The sequence below is a fragment of the Anas platyrhynchos genome, chromosome 3 (assembly GCF_047663525.1).
Source record: "Anas platyrhynchos isolate ZD024472 breed Pekin duck chromosome 3, IASCAAS_PekinDuck_T2T, whole genome shotgun sequence".
Lineage (NCBI taxonomy): Eukaryota > Metazoa > Chordata > Aves > Anseriformes > Anatidae > Anas > Anas platyrhynchos.
Genome location: NC_092589.1, coordinates 69,911,354 through 69,930,559, shown reverse-complemented (window position 1 = coordinate 69,930,559; position 19,206 = coordinate 69,911,354). Strand labels below are relative to the sequence as shown.

The window sequence follows — 19,206 nt, the reverse complement described above, 5'->3', positions numbered from 1 at the left end:
GTGATGTCCCCTCCCCATCACTTGCCCACCCCTAGCCTGCTGGCTCTGGGGGGCTTGGAAGGAGTCCTGATGCTGTGCCAGCACTACGCAGCAATAGGCACAGCACTGGAGTGATATCAGTGCTGTTCCAGCTACGAGTGCAGAGCACAGCACTGTGTGGGTGCTGCAGGGAAAAGGTGACTCCAGCTCAGACAGACCCAACACAACCTCCACCCCTTATTCCATAACATTTGTGTCACAATCAGGTCCCACACAGTTTAGTATATAGATGCTCTCATCACCATTGTTCTCTGTCCACTGAAGTATTTATGTCTGTACTTCCTTTCATTCCATAGGTCTTTTCCCAAAATGTTCATAAAAACTGTTGATGGTTTCAGCTTCATATGTCAAAGTGGTCACTCAGGGCAGGTGAAGTTGGTTTTCTTGACACCAGCTTAGCTCACATCACTGTTGCACTTGCCTGGTTCCTTGCGAAGTTGACCTGTCATTGGTTCTGCAGTGTCCTCCTACAACACGTAACTTGGATTACAGATTAATTTTCTCCCAGTGTTAAAATCTCCTTGAGGCACACACTTGATATCCCCATCTTTCTGCATTACCCACCAGGTATACCCTGGTCCTTGGGCGAAGACAATCCCACGAGTGGGTTTGCCTTTCCCCATGGCAGGGGCAACCCACACCGCCTTCCCCATCCACTTTCCCACATGCACTACAGGGACTTTAGCTTCTCCCACAGTGTGTAGGGGTTTTGTTTCAGCAGGACCAGGACGGCTGTCAGATCCCCTGTTGTTAACTAGCCAAGTGGCCTCTGGTAGATTTATATCCCAATGTTTCGATGTTCTAGCACCCAATGCTCGCAGCGTAGTTTTTAACAGTCCATTGTACCTCTCAACCTTCCCAGAGGCTTGTGGGTGATAAGGGATGTGATACACCCACTCAATGCCATGTCTCTTGGTCCAGGAAGTTTTGGGGCCAGCACGGTTTTGGGGCCAGCATGGTGTCCTGCAGGAACGTGGGCCCCATGTTCCCTTTGTTGCCTTTGGTCACAGTGATGCATATAACATACACACTCAATTTTTAGGAACATCCCCCTCCCCCACGAGAGCCCCCCTTTTTATTGCTGAGTGTGACATGATGTTATTGTGGTAATGGAATTAAACATCTAATTTCCACAGATTTGTTCTTACTCAAATGTCCAAAAGGCAGGGGGGAAAAAAAAGTCAGGAGAGATTTTGTTGTTATGCATATAACAATGGTCTCCCCAAGAATGCCTGCAGTGCTACTAAAGTTATTGTGGTAAAAGACAAATGGTGAGATCCTAACAGTCCACTTGGGTCTTGGTGGTGCTGTGAAAACTGTTTTTCTCATCTGTTCTCAGGTAAGGTTTAACTTTTTAAAGATAAATTATTTAAAATTCCATGTAAAATGAGTCGATGGGTTATATCTTTAGAAAAATATAATCATAGATCTTTTAGCAGGAATAGTCGTTAGGGTGACTTTACTCTTGGAAGTGGCTTGAATTCATAACTCTAAGAGAACATTTCTTGCTTTGAAAGATACTGCTTGAATGAAGGGTGAGTGATTAAGCAATGCCTGTTGGATAGCTAAATAGATATAAAACTGGCAGCTTTTTAGAATTTGAGTTACTGGCAGTTGGCATATCCAGAACAAGAAAGATGTACAAGCTCAATAGGAAATTTTTATCATCATCCTATACCATGGCTATTTGGTGCTAAGAATATTCTGTTTATTTGTCCTAATTCCTTGTGTCACTTGACCTGCAAGCAACTATGTTGCCTTCGATTCTTACCAAAACAAACACAAAGAGTATATGTGAATTTAAAGTGAACAACTTCAGCTCTTCCTTGGCAGTTAGTAGGAGCATAAACTTGTGCTCAACAGCTGATATACACAAAGGTGCCCTGGATTTTACCCTCTGCTTTAACTGTGACTCATGTAACTCATTCACCAGGCCAGCAAATTGGTTGATACTACAGCATTTAAAAGGATACTACAGTCTTCAAAGTTTTAAATACAGAATGTCTGATGTTTGAAAAGGGATGGGTGGATAACCATTTTAGGATTGTTTACTTTGGCTTAAAAACCATCAGAAAGCAAGCAGCCTTACTCTTCTAGCAACCTGAGCTGAAGAGTTTAACTAGCACAAATCAAATTCATTGCTTGCATTCGACAGCATGCTGTGGATAATATAACTGTTATGGATTTAATCTTTTAATCCTGTTGCTTCCATTCTACACAGTGCTGATCCTCATGATTAGTCTTAATCCATGGCAAAAAGAAACATAAATTCATGGTGTTTCTCCAACATTAACATACATTTGTTCTCTAGTTGAAAGGCATTCTGCAAGCAAAATTAGGAGGTGGAATGATTCTAAAATCACGAATGTAAAATGACTGGTTTTCTACTTTGTCTTCAGAGAGGTTGCAACACAGAAAGCTGGGAAAGCTGCTCTTACTCAGCAGCTTACTCTCATGCTGCTGTAACAGTAAGTTAAATGAAATCAGCCTGTTGCAAAGGAGAATAGTTGCTCAGCATATGCATCTCTTTTTCTCCCTAAAGAACAGGATCACTAGGAGTAGCTGAGCTCTTCAGGACATGCTAAGGAAGGCTAGGTCATTTTATGACCTAGCCAAGATGCTAAAGTAGTTGCAGTAGGCTTTAATTGGTAATTATGGTTTAGAACTAATTCACTTCTCTCGTGCTTGTCTTCTGTTATGTGGCCTAACCTTTTTCTTGGCCAAATAATGTAACTGTATTCCTGTTTTTATTAAGTTTGTTGGGTAGTGAAGGTGACTGTGACTGACCTATTGGTAGTGACTGGACACCTTTTCCCCACTCAGTAGTGAATGGTATGCAATAGTTTAGCCTTAGAATGCCATATATATTACTCTGCCTCAAGGGGCCAGGGCTCTGTAGGATACTCCTCCAACCTAGTTGCATGAGAATATGACTATAAAAGCAGAAGTGGTAAAGTGGTGAAAAACAGTCTTGTAAATCTCATGAAGTTTCCTCTGGTGGACCTAACCACAGGCTGTTAGCAATGGGAAAATGGACAGAGGAACAGAGTCCTTGAGAGGACAATTAAATAACGGTGGCTTTATATAAGGTACAGAAATACAGAAGGCATTCAGTAATTGCTATAAAATATTCACAGCTGCAAACACCTTGCACATAAAATGACAATGATGATGATGAAGTATTTCAGCATTGCAGAATAAATGAGGGCAGACTCAGAGACTTGCAAAGTTACTGCCAACATAAAATCTAGGCAGCTGGGAAGGTTCTCCCTTTATGTCTCATCTACCATATTTTCCTATTAATAAATAAATCTCTGCTAGCAACAATATTTTAGATTCTCTGAAGCGGCAGGACAGCCTGACAGAAGGACTAGCTGCTTATAACAAGGAAGTACTGAAAGTGCCCCCAAGTGCTGTTGAGTGCAATGGAGTTTGCCCTTTAATGCATGCCAGATATAGCTACCATACAGTCTGACTGAGCTGGTACATTTCTGGCAAGTGAAATTGTTTGAGTACTTTGAAGGTAAGACATGAGATCAGTTAGAAAAACTATAGTCTTCTAAACTTACAAAGAAGGAATGACAGCATCCTTTAACAGGAAGATCAAGTCTTCTCCTTAAGGATCTGGAGGTGGTGGCATTTCTCCGCATATTGTAAAGACCATCTGAGTCTGCCAAACACCTGTTTTATGCCTTGTGAAAGATATGTGGTGATTTCACAACCCCACAAATAAGGTAAAATGTGTCTTGTATTTCAAATGAATGTGAACCTACTGTGTCAGCCAAAAATAGCTATTTGACACTATTTCAATAATATTTGGGCTTAGATTTGTCAGAGAGACAGAATTTTTGTCATTTTCTTTTCTTTTTTTTTTTTTTTTAGTTCTGTGTTGAATCCTCAAAATTGAAATAATTGAAAAATAAATTGTCTTCTAGAACAAGGGGAATTCAGTAGGTTTCTTCTTCTTCCTTTTTTTTTTTTTTTTTTTTTTTCCATTTATATCTTTCTCACTTGATTGCACCCAGGGAAGCCTCTGAACCTACTGGCGTAACTACAATAGGTATGTGGGAAACTTTGAAAGGGATAGAGTCTCATCTCTTGCACTGCCTTTCTGTTAGAAAAAAATCTCTACCTAATACAATTTGGGTAGCAAAAGAGCCCAAAATGTGAAACTGAAGGCAAGGGAAATGGACATGCTACCATAAACTGAAGAACCATTAGTTAAATTGGATAAAATAGTTCATTAGTGCAAGTTTACAAAGAGGGAAAAGGATTAATTGAATGAAAAATTACAGATTTTTGTAATTTTAAGCATATAAAACATATTTTGTAGCATATAATCAGACAGCATTAGGCGATAAACATTAGAAGAGTGGAACAAGATGAAATCTCAGCTGTTCAGCAGTACCAAGATAGCACGATGCGATGGCATAATGTGAAGACAGCAAAGACATGAAAAATAAAGGACATACATATGAGACTATAAAAATGTTTGTGTTTTAATGTGCTCATAATTGAAAAAGTAGTTTTATGGCATATCATTTTACATAGTAAGGGAAAAAGACTGAGTTTGTTTTCTTGGAACTGACTAGTTGGCTGCTCAGGGTGAATTACCTGACTACAAATGAGCTAACTCTATAATCTGCACACTAGGGCCTCTTGATTTCTCCATAAAACCTGACAACTTCTACCTTTCTAATCCTATGAAAATATCATATATTTTCTTACAAGCTCAGCAAATATTTCACAGATCACAGCCAGTAACTGCACAGACTGACTTACAGCGTATATAGACTGTAGGTTAATGTAGCTGAACAATAAAGCCCTCAGGCAGCTGGTTGCTCTAGGCCACATGTTACAGGAAGCTCACTGTCCAGAAATGAGACTCTGTGAGCCTCTGGTGTTAAAAGAGCAGCAGTAAATAACAGCAAGAGAAGGCTGGTGCAATGGCTTGTGCGACAGCACCACAGCTCACCCTCTAGGGCCTCCTTTGGAGCTGTGCTTGGTTTTTCCATCCTGGTTCTTTCCTACCCACTAAAATTCTTTTTCAGCCAAAGACTGCTAATAAATGTGATGTCTTAAAATATCAGAATGTCTTAAATTACCAGAATAATGTACACAAATGCTTGTAAGCTGTACATGCACAGACACAGTGCTAACTCTTAGGCTGCTGCTCAACTAAGTATTAGTATTATTAATGATTTATGTGGTGCCACTGAGCTGCATGACAGTTCACAAACAAGTAAGGCTGGTTCAGTCAGAAAGCCAGAATAACTTGCTCAGTTTCACAAACCAAGGTAATGGGCCTCCAGGGGAGGTCAGTCCACCTGGAGGATAGGTGCAGAGCTTTGTGCGGACAAGACTCCCACTAGTTAAGCATTAATCTTACCTGGAAAGAGACAAAAAGTATTACAAGAATTTTCCTAGAATAAAAAGACTTTTCCATCTGTCTTTCTTAACTGGGAAGTGAGAAATACAATGCTTTCTTTTGAAGAAACAAGTAGTTATAAAAATAAAACCTATTGGCAGTGCTGTGGTGTTCAAGCTCTGTTGTGTTCATGGCTTTTAGGGTTAATAAAGAACAAGCTTTTAGGTTAATAAAGGGGAAGTTGAGCTTGATAAGACTAATAACACAAATCTGGGACAGGACAGACCTTCACAGGAGCAGCTAGGAAAGAATGATTTGCAAAAACAAAAGCAGTCTTCTGCTAGACCAAACAAATAGTAAATGTCCTGCAAAAATAAATAAATAAATGACCTATTGCAAGGATTTACTAAGATGAATATAACAAAATGAACTATTGGCAAAACCCCTCAGCATTCATGAACACACACACTTGCTCTATTTAAGACCAATACTATACATTTGATACAACAGCAGAACTAGTTAGACTACAGCTTTTTCCACACAGAAAATGTCTGAGGAAAGGACAGAATTTAAAACGTTAAGGTGAAACTTGATAAAATGTTCTTTTCATCTGACTTCTTCATTTTAATAAAGCATATATCAAAATGGAAATGTTTCAAATTACAATAATCACCATTTTGTTCTGAAAATATCTGGTTTCTTTTTCATTCTAGCAGTTTCTATCCCCCTTGGAAGGCACGAAATTTAACGTGAATCAATGCAAAAACAACCATTAAATTGGAATCCTGCATTCTTTAACGGAAAACTTTCTGACCACTTTCCAGCTAATGCTTTACAGCTGTTTGTGGAGAGACAAGTGCTAATTTAGAGATCAAGAAATAGCTGCCCTGGGAGAACAATGCACTGACGGAACCGGATGTTAACAACAGCCTGATCAGGGGGCTCTGTGCTCTCTCTGTCTTTCCAGCTTCTCCACCATGGGTCTTCTCCAGCCCCCCAGATTCCCGAGGCTGCCCGTACCCCCTGGGGGACCATCGCCACCTCAGCCTCACGCCTTGACTCGTAGCACAGGCATTCCCTTCCTTCCTTCCTGGGTGGTCTGCCCTCTCCCACCTCTTTCTGCAGTGTTTACTGGAAACATTTTGCTCGGAGGGGAGGGTTAATCCTTTTTCACATGGAGCTCCCTTCCCTTTTCCCAGGAAGCTTGCTTCTGAACTCATATTTTATTACAGAGAAACAAAAGATGGCTAAAATTAGACATAGAAAGTGAAGTAGCAGGGTTCCTTGGCTGTTGTCTTTACCCTGCATGAACTTTATCTGCTTCTGATTTCAGGCTTCCTTGTTCAATTGGTGGTTCTCAGATACAGCAGTGTCCCTGACACCATGAGGAGGACAGTACCTCCACAGCGGTTTCACCTCCATGCTCCAACCCAGTGCACAAATCTCTCAGAGTGTGAAAAACCCCTCCTGGGCAAAGAGGGTAGTGAACACAAAGCTGATGAGCTCCTCTTGCTGCCATTAGCTCCAGTCCCCACCATAAAGCCAAACACAGCCTAATTAATTGCCAATTGCAGAAGACTCAGACAAGCATCCCACATAATATAGGGCTGTCTGAATGCTCTCATCCGTTCTCACAATTTATGTAGAGGATCTTCACATTGAGTTTGAAACATTGTAAAGTCAACCAATTTAAAAAGAAAAAAAAAAAAAAAAAGGAAAGGGAACTTCTTCTCAGACATCTTTTCTGAAACTTTGAAACTTCCTCACCTTGCTCCTCATCTGGTAAGATGTTTAAAAATAAATAGTTAAAAAATAAATGGTTAAAATACTATAATCAGCAAGGTTTTTTTACATTTATTTTTCCAGAAACTTGAATTTGCATAGAAAATGAGTATTTTTCTGTCCTGGTTTTAGCTAGGATAGAGTTAATTTTCCTCCTAGTAGCTGGTAGGGTGCTGTGTTTGGGATTTAGGATGAGAATAATGTTGATAACACACTGATGTTTTAATTGTCACAGATCAGTGCTTAAACTAAGCTGAGGACTTTTCAGCTTCTCACTCTGTCCTGCCAGCAGGAAGGCTGGAGGTGCAGCAAGAGCTGGGAGGGGACAGACCCAGCACAGATGACCCAAACTAGCCAAAGGGGTATTCCATACCATCTGGAGTCATGCTAAACAGTAGATAGCGGTGGCTAGCCGGAGTGGGGGGCTGGCTGCTTGGGGATAGGCTGGGCATTGGTCAGCGGGTGGTGAGCAATTGCATTGTGCATCACTTGTTTTGTACATATTATTATTATTGTTATTGTTATTATATTTTTATTTTTTTAATTTTCTGTCCTAATAAACTGTCTCTATCTCAACTCACAGGCTTCAGTTTTCTCATTTCTCTCCCCCATCCCAGAGAGGGAAGGGGGAGGATGAGCGAACGTCTGTGTGGTGTTTAGCTGTTGGCTGGGTTAAACCACAACAATTTCGCAACAGTAGTTTTTGTGTAAAGAAAATGCAGCTGTCCCAAATGCATTTTTTTTCAGAGCAAAGGTTTTTATTGGTAATAATGAAAGTTGCAAAATGAAATGAAAAAAAAAAAAAAAGTACTTCTGGTATTTGTATGGGGCAAATAAGTAGAAAATATAGCAAATAATGAAATTAGTGTATACATACATTAACATGATGTGAAATGGTGAACAGGAAGATGGATAAAGGAGATTTGATTTGGTTCTACTTGGATTTCAAAATCATATATCACATTCTGCCCTGCAGAATTTAAGAAAAAAATGAAAGACTAAGCAGTTCTGGAGTGAGAAGAAAGGTCTTCAGAGTTTTTAAGTTTTCTAAAAATTGCAAAAAGTAGTGCATCGGTACTGTGAGAATAATGCTTAACAATCTTTTATGTGACCTAAAAGAGGGTAAAAATCAAGGCAACAATAGTTGTTAATAACATGAAGTTGTTCTGCAGAGTTAAACAAACAAACAAACAAACAAACAAACAAAAACAACAAAAAAAAACCTTCTGGTTTAAAGAACTGCAGAGATAATTTACTAGATTACCTGACCAGAAAGCAGAATGGCAGGTGCAGATTAAGTGGTGATGAAAGAGAAACCTATTCCTACCTTAATATATAAACTGATGGACTCTGGGCTGACTGAAATTACTCCACAAGTTTGTGAATTTTTTTTTATATAATACAGATCTCAATAAAATATCAGCTCACTGCTTCAAAGATGATCAAAAAGCAGTCAATATTCTAGAAACCGTTACAAGGAAATAGAGAAATAAATAACATCAGTATGCAGGTGTGGAAAACCGTGATCCACCTTTAGTGCACTGCAAATCTTGTACGCCCCTCCATGTCTCTTCATGTTAAAAAGGTTACCCAAATCCTGGGGAATGGTTGAGGTGTCAATATGGATAAAAAATAGTAGATATACAGCCCATCAGACAAAGAATAACTGATTTTACTACAGGCTCCTCAGCCTGAAAAAGAAGGGGATACGATGAAAGTGTACAGTATGAATGACATAGACAGACCAGTTAAGAATCAACTATTTTCTCCCTTTCTCTGCTGGGACCTGGGGGGGGTATCTAATTGGGTGCTGTCAGGTTTGAATGAACATGATTCATCCCTCTTAAACGTGCTTGCTACACAATGATTTGGATATTAAGATGTGTGCTTGGTTTAAAAAAGCAACTGGACAAAGAGGAGAAATATCTCAACAGCTGCTGGATGTGAGGGAAACCCCTGAAATGCAAATTTTTGGGGTGTAAATACATTCTGAAAAAGTACTTCAGCTTGCTTTCTCTGTCCTTGTGCTTCCCCCCAGGTATTTACTGTAGCCATTCTCAGCAAGAGGTTAGCAGACTAACTCAGCCTTCACTGTTTCAGTCCAGCCAGTTTAGCTGGTGTACATGTTTTTTGTTTTTTGTTTTTTCCTTTTTCCCTCAAAGTTCAAACAATTTTTATGTCTGCAGAATAATAACGAAGTAAAATCTCTTCAGACTGAGGCAAGCACTTCAGGTGGTGGCGCATTTTCCTCCTCCACAGCAGCAGTAGCAGGAGCTCGGTGCTGAGCATGACAGAGCTGGCACAGCCCAGTGGCTGCCAATGCCTCTGGTGCCTGCTCTGGTGCCTCTGTGCCACCTACTCAGCTGCCCAGATTGCTGCTCACCTGCGATACCTAGGTCATATCTTTAAACAAAGGAATGAATGATATCTTTTTTTTACATCTGCAGGTTATCATGTTATACAACCACAAACCTTTTTTACACTGCATAAAATGTAGGGAGCTGTACATTGTGTGGATTTTCACAGTCACTTGGTAGCCACACTCTAGCCAATTGTGTTTAGAAACATGTTTTTCCCTATCTTGTCTATTTTGTGTTCTGAGTATGTTAAAAATATAGGACAACTCTTTTATCCTGTAGCAGAAAGGCAAAGATTCAGCTCTGTCCCACAAGTATCCTCTGCATCACCATCTTTCCTGCAGTTCTGCTGTACTCACAGGTCACATAAAACCTAAGGTTGTTCTTCATTAGCCTTAGACTTGTGGTCTTCCTTTTGTTTAGCATCACCTCTCTAAAGCTAGAGTTTTGTTTAATGCCTTCAGGCTTACTGAAGCCACAATGATGAGGGCTGATTGACATCCAGGTCCCCTCATTATGACTGTGACTAAAAATGAGCAGAAACACAATCAAAATTTCTCTCTATGTCTGTTCCTGTTGCTTTTTTGGCTATTTACTCTGGGTGTTACTACAGCAGAGACTGTCCATGGAGAGACTGAAGTACTGGTGACTATCCGTATATTGGAGGCAACTCAGCTCACAATTTCATATTAATTGTCATTCACAGAAGTCTTTTGAATCTTCAGGAAATATGCATGGTGATAAAATCATACCATGTGTCTGAGAGCATTGTCCATGCACTTCTTGAACTCCGTCAGGCTTAGTGCCACGACCACTGCCATAGGGAGTTTGTTGCAGTGCCCGACCACCCTCTGGGTGCAGAGCCTTTCCCTAACACTCAGCCTGACCCTCCCCTGTCCCAGCTCCATGCCATTCCCTCAGGTTCTGTTTCTGTCCCCAGAGAGCAGAGCCCAGTGCCTGTGTCTCCACTCCCCTTGTGAGTGACATACATATATATATACATATAATCATAGAGTCATAGAATCATTAGGGTTGGAAAAGACCTCTGAGATCATCTGGTCCAATCATCACCCTATGACCGATGTCACCCACTAAACAATGGCCCTAAGCACAACATCCAACCTTTCCTTGGCTACTAAGATGGTGAAGCGCCTAGAGGGGAAGGTGCATGAGGAGCGGCTGAGGTCACTTGGACTGTTCAGCCTGGAAAAGAGGAGGCTGAGGGGGGACCTCATCACAGTCTACAGCTTCCTCACAAGGGGGAGTGGAGGGGTAGGGGCCAATCTATTCTCTTTAGTGACCAGCAATAGGACCCAAGGGAATGGTGTCAAGCTGCGACAGGGGAGGTTCAGGCTGGATATCAGGAAGAGGCTCTTCACTGAGAAGGTGGTCGCACACTGGAAGAGGCTCCCCAGGGACATAGTCAAGGCACCAAGCCTGTCAGAATTCAAGAAGTGTTTGGACTGTGCACTTAGTCATATGGTCTGAATTTTTGGGTAGACCTGTGTGGAGCCAGGATTTGGACTTGATGATCGTTATGGGTCACTTCCAAGTCGGGATGTTCTATGATTCTGTGATTTCCTTGAACACCTGCAGGGATGGTGACTTGACCACTTCTCTGGACAGCCTGTCCCAATGCCTGACCACTCTTTCTGAAAAGAAATGACTCTTAATTGTTTTAATTGTTGAAGAGTCGTGCTTCTTGTCCAATTCTTTGTTTTAATTGTTGAAGAGTAGGGGCATGATGTTCCCTTTTTCCATTCACCAGGGACATCACCTAACTGCCAGGACTTCTCAACTATGATGGAGAGAGGTTGGCAGCTACATCAGCCAGTTCCCTCAGGATCTTGGGATTCATGTCTTTAGGTCCCATAGACCTGAAATAGGTGCATCTTCATCCCTAGTTCCCATGTGCACTTTGTGCGCTGAGTGAAGGATTTCTTCCTCACATCACATCTAATCTAAATCTCCCCTCCATTTGTTCAAAGCCATCGTTCCTTGTTCCATCGCTACACTCCCTGATAGAGTCCCTCTCCAGCTTTCTTGTAGGCCCCTTTTATGGGTTAGGTTAGGTGGAAAAACTGCAGGACCTTGCAAATTGCAGCTTATCTACCTTGTTTCACATGTTCCACATGACCTTTTCCAGCTCAGGCTCTAGCCTCTGATCAGTGTAACATAGAATCATAGAAACATTAGGGTTGGAAAAGACCTCCAAGATCATCTGGTCAAACCATTTCCCTACTATCAATGTCACCCACTAAGCCATGTCCCTAAGCATCCAACCTTGAACATTCCCAGGGACGGTGATGCCACCACTTCCCTGGGCAACCTGTTCCAATCATAGGATCATAGAAACACAAGGTTGGAAAGGATCTACAAGATCTTCTCATCCAACCATCCTCCTATCACCAATACTACCCACTAAGTTATTAAATCATATAAATGCCTGTCTGCTGTTTCTGAGAAGAAATTTCTCCTAATTTCTAACCTAAACCTCCCCTGGTGCAACTTGAGGCCATTCCCTCTAGTCCTATCACAACCCACAGCTCCCCACAACTTCCTTTCAGGTAGGTGTAGAGAGCAATAAGGTCTCCCCTGAGCCTCCTCTTCTCCAGACTGAACAACCCCAGTGCCCTCAGCCGCTCCTCATAGCACTTGTGTTCCAGTCCCTTCACCAGCTTCATAGCCCTTTTCTGGACAAGCTCCAGGGCCTCGATGTCCTTGTAGAGAGGGGCCCAAAGCTGAACACAGCACTCAAGGTGCAGCCTCACCAGAGCTGAGTACAGGGGGAAATATATATGGATACACACACACACTCTCTTTATATGCATTACACACAAGTAGTATATATATGTATGCATAATTTTTATGTGTGCATATATATATATGTAAAACTCTTTATTTATGTTAAAGTCTTGTGTTGTAAAGGCTTGCAACATGGCAGTCTTACAGACCCTGTTCAGTACAAGGATGACAGGTTGATAACACATATTTTTGCACTCCACAGTGTTCAAAATCTTTTGATTTTGACAAGGAAGATATTGTTTGTCAAGTTCTTTGTTCAAATCTCTTTTATGCCAACTTTTGGAAACATTCATTCAGGCTGGTAGTGCTCAAGTGTTAGCAGGAGAGTACTCTAGCAAATTGCTAAGTTTCATTATCCTGCCTCATGACTGTACAAATTTATTTGCCTTGTTACCTGAATAGTCCTGATTGACAACTCCTGATTGACAAGAAAAAGAAATAAAAATAAAAATAAAAATAAAAATAAAAATAAAAATAAAAATAAAAATAAAAATGAAAAGGAAAAGGAAAAGAAAAAGAAAAAGAAAAAGAAAAAGAAAAAGAAAAAGAAAAAGAAAAAGAAAAAGAAAAAGAAAAAGAAAAAGAAAAAGAAAAAGAAAAAGAAAAAGAAAAAGAAAAAGAAACAATTTTCTTAGCAAATCCAACGCCACAATCATAAAAGCTAGTTAGCCCTTAATTCTAGGATGTCTTTCATGGAGCTGACCCTGAAGGGACCTTTAATAACCAGATGAAAAGTAGCAGCATTTTGTAGCAAGAAAATCTGACCAGAAAAAATAAATACAATAAAAATAAAAATAATAAAAAAAATAATAAAAATAAAAATAAAAAATAAAAATAAAAATGATTTCGGGAAAATTAGCGTCTGTCTCCTTTTGAAACAAAGTATGTCTTTGCCCAGAGAAGTGCTGGATGCCCCGTCTCTGATAGTGTTCAAGGCCAGGCTGGTTGGGGTTGTGAGCAACCTGGGGAGTTGGAACCAGATGGTCTTTAAAGATCCCTTCCAACCCAAGCCATTTGATGATTTTATGTTTCTATGAATATATGTGATAGCTTACTTGGATGACTGTGTATGGGTCACTAATCTACTTCATACTTGCTGACTTGCTTGAAATAGTTTCTACAAATGTCCGGCTGAGAAAAGATGTCAGATGAGAAAAATCTTTGTTAGGGGTCTGGTCAAAGCCCCTCAGGGTGTCAGTGAAACCTATGTAATCCAGGAACAAATGTTTTCACAGGAAGCTCAGTCTTCCAATCCCTTCCAGATATATTTCTTCAGTATGCAAGCCTTTTGCATCATTTTTCCACTTTATGCCATTGGCTTAGCTGCTTAATCTTTGCTTTTTAGGAGCAGGTGGTTTTTTGGGGGGGTGAGAAGCTATACAGATGCCACTAGCTGCTATGTTGGTGGGAGTCCACAGTCTGATTCCTGGCAGAAGGCACTCTGGTAGCCGAACCTTCACTCAGTAATCCTGGATCAATGCTAGGTGTACATTGGCCAACCTTCTCTGATTACTTTAAAATGATTAATTGGTTAGCTTTAAAAATTGACATGATTATAGATGAATTTTCTTCTGTAAAGAACAAGCCATATTGTATTGCTAATAATAAGATTGGATTAAAAAATGTACACAATTGTGGGTGGTTTCCTTACATTTTATTCACACTTTTAATCTGATGCCTCACTCAAAAGCTTCCCTGAGAAGACTGTGAGGTTTAAACCATTGATAGTTGTAATGCAGGCATGTCTGGACAAATATAAATCTATTTTTATACAAACAAAGACAGACTTCGCTGTTTTGATGCTGATTATTGGGGTGGGCTTCCACTGGGGTATCCACTTGACTGTCACACTGTGCAGTGAGTTCATGCTCTTCTGTTTCCCCTAAAAGGCCACTTCAGTGATTTGCTGCTACAGCTTCACCAACAGAAAGTGAAAGCTCTGTGGGCTTTTATAAGCTGTTGGACATTGAAGACACCTCTTTTGACTTTTCTTTCCTGACTGAGATTTCACCGTCCTCGAAACACAGGGAGACCACCAGAGCCTGCAGCAGAAAATGGAAAAGTTACGCACTGCAATGGATTTTTGTATCCGCCACCAGAAGTTTCTGGGTTACAGCATTGTGTCCCTGCTGACAGCTGCCAGCGAGTATATCTTCTCCTCCGTGGTCTTCAAGTGTCCTTGCAATTCCTGGAACACCTTGTATGGCTGTGCCTTCATCATAGCGCCAGCCTTCGTCCTCTTCCTGCTCGGCTACATGACAAATGCCAGAGTCTGGCTTTTGGTGACAGGCAGATGCTCTCCAAAGAACCAGTGCAGCTGTGACTCCTGTGGACACTTTCACAAAGTGCTGGTGCCAGTGACAGCCAGTGCCTTGGTGGCCCCCTTCACCTGGATCGCGGTGGCCCTGCTCAGTGCCAGCTTCTATGCATGTGCAGCAAGTGGGAACAGCTTCATCAGAAAGCTGGTGTGCAAGGACATCAAAGAGTACTGCAACGCATCGCTGGAGAAAATACCCTGTGACGAGGAGTTGTCCAAGAAGATAGGTGCATTTCACAGCCTTCAAGCCCAGTCCCAGGTAAAGCCCCTCTGCTATGCTCTTCCCTGATGTACCCTAGTCCTAGTTAAAGCTTCTCTGCTGTGTTCTTCACTGATGGACCTCAGCCCCACTCTCTTCACACACACTGGTGCCTGCAGGGGACTGCAAGAGCCCTTATCTCTCACACTGTGTGAATAGCAAAAGTACACTATTAGCAAAAATTCATTGGTCAAAAATACTAACAGAAAGGTAACAAGTGGCTGTTTGTGCTAGGTTCTGTTTTAGCATGTTTGCATAGCAATTTCTTGGCAGAGGCACTTGCAAAACCTTTTCCAGAGCTGGGCAGGGAACTTTCCATGGCTGCATTTTTTTTTTCTCATTTAGATTAGAGCTGGCACAATCTCATCTCTTTTTCCACTTTTACCCCTCTAAATATCTCAAACTGTTGTAAGTATGCATTAGCTGAGAGAAAGCTGAGGTTATGAATAGGAAGGAAGCCAATGTCTCATTGCAACAGAGAACTGGCGAGTGAAGCAATAGATGGCTGGTTTGACTACAAACCTCAGAGCTTGGACCTGTTATTAAATTCACACTTGTAGTCTACGTGAATAGCTTAAAAAATATATCTACCTTACTACAGTATTATTATTTTATTACAGCACTACAGTTTTATTGTAGCGCTGAAAGAAAAATGCATGATCAAAAAATCAATAGCATTTGCAAGTGGATTTTTTTTCATTTGCAGTGAAATGAATCTAAAGCATTTTGGCAGCACTACAGTTTTGTTTCTGTTTGTTTGGTCTTCTCCTTAGCTCCAGGAAATAAACCATTTTTCATCACTTTTTCTCAGGAAAACATTAATGATAGTTAATGATTTGGCTGGTTATTTGTATGGCTGGTTAGATTTATAACACACACACAGTGTTTAAATTTGTTAAGTATTTAGCTTGTGGATTCTCCAAGAAAAAGACTGGAAAGGGGCAAATTTTATATAGTTGAATTCTGATAGTGTAAGAAAGGAGTAAAATCAAGGAAGACGGACTGTTACTGATATTTCAATGAAAATTAAAAGAAGCAAACAAGTCAAACAAATATGGAAGACACATGAGATCATTGTGATTAATGTACATTATTTTTTATACCTGACCTACTTTCAGCAAAATTAAGAACCAAACATTCTAGGTATGATAAAACCCTGTACAAACCAGGAATGATTCCTGTATTTAATAGTCAAATGTTCTGCCTACAAAACACACGGTTTCCATGTCTGATTCAATGTTATGTTCTATACCCTTACATAGGACCATGTAAAAACACTGTTAACCTACCTATTTCTTTTCCAAGATGGTAGGATGGTTGCTGATTGCCATCATCATGACTGCGGCACTCATTTCAACGTGTTTCAGCTACTGTTGCTCCCCAGTTAGCCACTTTCAGCTGAAGTTCTGGAAAATTTACTTGAAAAAGGAACAAGAGGTCTTTGAAATCAAAGCTAAAGACCATGCAGCCAAGCTGGCAGAAAGAAACGTTCACTTATTTTTTGAACCTGCTGACCCAGCACCATTTTGTACTCCCAGCAATGAAGACTGGCAAAAGATTTCATTCCCATATGGCTTCAGTACAAAAGAGCAGCATTACAGCATGATACACAAGTATGTGAACACAAACAGAGGCAAGACATCCAGTGGAACAGATCAGATTCACAACGTTTTAGCATTTGTGGATGAAGCACATGGAATTGAATCTGGATTTTGATGAAACATACTCTTTGTAACACTGGTAATCTTTTAAACCTACTAATATAAATAGTCTTATTCTGAGCTCTTACTGAAATCAGTATGTAGATATTGCATGTAAATCTCAGGAGATTTATTTTTTAAATAAACTATAGTTTTGTTTAGGTTCGTTTAAATAAATACATGGTTCACAATGGGAGTTTTCATATGTTGATGTTCATTAAGAAAGAGTCATGTAAAATAACAAGGATCCACAGCAAAGATGTCAATGTGTACTATGTCAAATTATTTCCAAATGCCTTACGAGAATTTGGCAGCTGGAGTGACAAAACCAAACTTTCGTACCTGTCAGTAACACAGAGACAAAAAGGAATTGAAATTTTGACCATAAGTTTAGTTTAGTTTATTAGATATCACTTGACTTGACAATAAATATTCCAGCAGAGCTTAAAACAAGCTCTAGACTAAAATATTTGCTTTCAGTCAATTAGTTTCTCAAGGCAAAGATTATGTCTTTTAAAATCTGGGGAGCAATTAACATTTTGGAGCCACATGTGCACAAAGTCCATTGGAAATGCTAAGCATGACTTCAGCTGGTCATCAGTTGGAATAACCAATAAATAAATAAGTAAGTAAATAAATAAATAACTTCCAGCCATTTTACTCCTGTGTGTCTAGTTGTTTTAGATAACAGTGAAAATAAAAGCTTTCACTCTGATGAATTTTCTTTACCATTGTCTGATCTTGAGTACCTTTTACAGCAGGCCTTCTTCTACTATTCATTTCCTGTTATTCGAAAAGTTTTCTGTGGAAAAAAATTAAGTGTGCATAACTTCCAATTTATATTCCATTTGTATTCATTTCTATTTTATCTGACAAAAAATAAATAAATAAATATTATGTACTTTTAATGCATAATACTACACATAGATTTCTGGCCATGTCAACAGTACCTAAGCTATCCCTGGATGTATCCACCAAATAGTCTAATTCGATCCAGAATAGAGGCCAAGTGCAAATTTACATGGCTTGAGGAGTTAGGTTTGTTAATAATATGACAGTGTAGGTGAAGCTTATACTTACAGCTGCACATTTAAGGAAGTTATAAATCTGCAGTTCCACATACTGTGAGAAAACATGGTGTCCTGGTTTCAGTTAGAACAGAATTAATTTTCTTCCTAGTAGCTGGTGGAATGCTGTGTTTTGGCTTAGGATGAGAAGAGTGCTGATAACACCCCGATGCTTTAATTGTTGCAGAGCAGTGCTTATACTAAGCCAAGGACATCTCAGCCTTTTGCTCTGTCCTGCCAACGGGCAGGCTGGGGGTGCAGTAAGAGCTGGGAGGGGACAGACCCAGGACAGGTGACCCAAACTAGCCAAAGGGGTATTCCATACCATCTGACGTCATGCTAAACAATATATAGGGATGGCTAGCCAGGGGAGGGGGCCGGACTGCTCGGGGTTAGGCTGGGCATTGGTCAGCGAGTGGTGAGCAATTGCATTGTGCATCACTTGTTTGTACATATTATTATTATTTCCCTATTATCACCATTGTATTATTATTGTTATTATTGTTATTATTATTTTGTTATTATTATATTCCTGTCTTATTAAACTGTCTTTATCTCAACTCACAGGCTTCACTTTCCATTTCTCTCCCCCGTCCCAGAGAGGGAGGGGGGAGGGTGAGCGAACGGCTGCGTGGTGTTTAACTGCCGGCTGGGTTAAACCACAACAGTCTTTTTGGCGCCCAATGTGGGGCCCGAAAGGTTGAGACAACGGCAGATCTGACCAGAGTGTGTTAAACTAAAATTGGTGTAAGGATTAGACCTGCTTAATAGTCACTTGTCATAATGCTGATTGCTTTAATCTCAACTCTGCTGCGCCTGTTTTCCAAATTAAGTATTATAGTACATTATTTTCCGTATTTGCTCTCTGTCGTGTTGTTTATCCTCTCCGGGCCCTGGTTTCAGATCATTATGGTACTGTGTGTTGTAGCAATGGCTTATGAGACGATGAAATATCTGGTCATGACTCTAACTTGTTATTTGTACTCAGTAACATCATCAACTCTGTACTTTGGAAACTGTATCTTGGAAACTATTAGCAATTATACCTATTGTTTTTTTCCATTAGGGAGTCAATCTGTGGAGGGGAAAGGGGAGGATATTTTTCCTTACTTGCTTACTCTCCCTTTCTCCTTCACCACTCCTGTATCCTCCTGGATCACTCTGCCTTCCTCCTTCACCACCCTCTTATCCCCTGAGCTTGTCACAATAACTCTCCAAGATATTGAATATTCTTGGGATACTCAGACCACCATAGTCTTGTTGTTCTGCCTCATGAATGCACTTCAGGTTCTGCTTAAAGTTAAACAATTACTTAGGAAGCTCATCCGGAGATCTGCCCGGAGGCAGTATAGTTGTGGGTGGCAGGGAGTATGGGTGGATATGGGCAGGCATCTAGAGCAGTTGGCACCCCCAGTGTGTTGGAAATTCACCCCTGAGCAATGGCAAAATCCTCAAAAACTGGCAGAATGCTTGAAAAAAAGGTGTCATGATTCTGGCAGTTCCAAAGTAACA

The 19,206-nt window shown here is 40.4% G+C and overlaps 1 protein-coding gene and 1 long non-coding RNA gene across 3 annotated transcripts; one reads left to right on the top strand and one right to left on the bottom strand.

Annotated features, from left to right (window-relative positions):
* Positions 1–13,989: 13,989 nt before the first annotated feature.
* On the bottom strand, positions 13,990–18,934 carry LOC106018871 (uncharacterized). 2 transcript variants are annotated; one of them, XR_011808403.1, is made up of 4 exons: positions 17,708–18,934; positions 17,357–17,429; positions 16,217–16,345; positions 13,990–15,074 (listed from the first exon to the last, which is right to left on the bottom strand). It is a non-coding gene; the product is annotated as an uncharacterized lncRNA (long non-coding RNA). The 2 variants fall into 2 exon arrangements; XR_001193291.5 differs by having other exon boundaries at positions 17,377–17,429.
* Positions 14,406–17,466, top strand: LOC101803387 (calcium homeostasis modulator protein 6). Its single transcript, XM_005025235.6, has 2 exons — positions 14,406–14,927; positions 16,233–17,466. The coding sequence occupies exons 1-2, from the start codon at positions 14,406–14,408 to the stop codon at positions 16,641–16,643; spliced, it is 933 nt and encodes a 310-aa protein (XP_005025292.2). The 3' UTR covers positions 16,644–17,466.
* Positions 18,935–19,206: the final 272 nt, after the last annotated feature.

Excerpts from the sequence above, each read along its gene's own strand:
- LOC101803387 (XM_005025235.6), top strand. The coding sequence starts at position 14,406 with ATGGAAAAGTTACGCACTGCAATGGATTTTTGTATCCGCCACCAGAAG. Across the intron at positions 14,928-16,232 it reads GCCTTCAAGCCCAGTCCCAG|ATGGTAGGATGGTTGCTGAT; the intron begins GTAAAGCCCCTC and ends TTCTTTTCCAAG.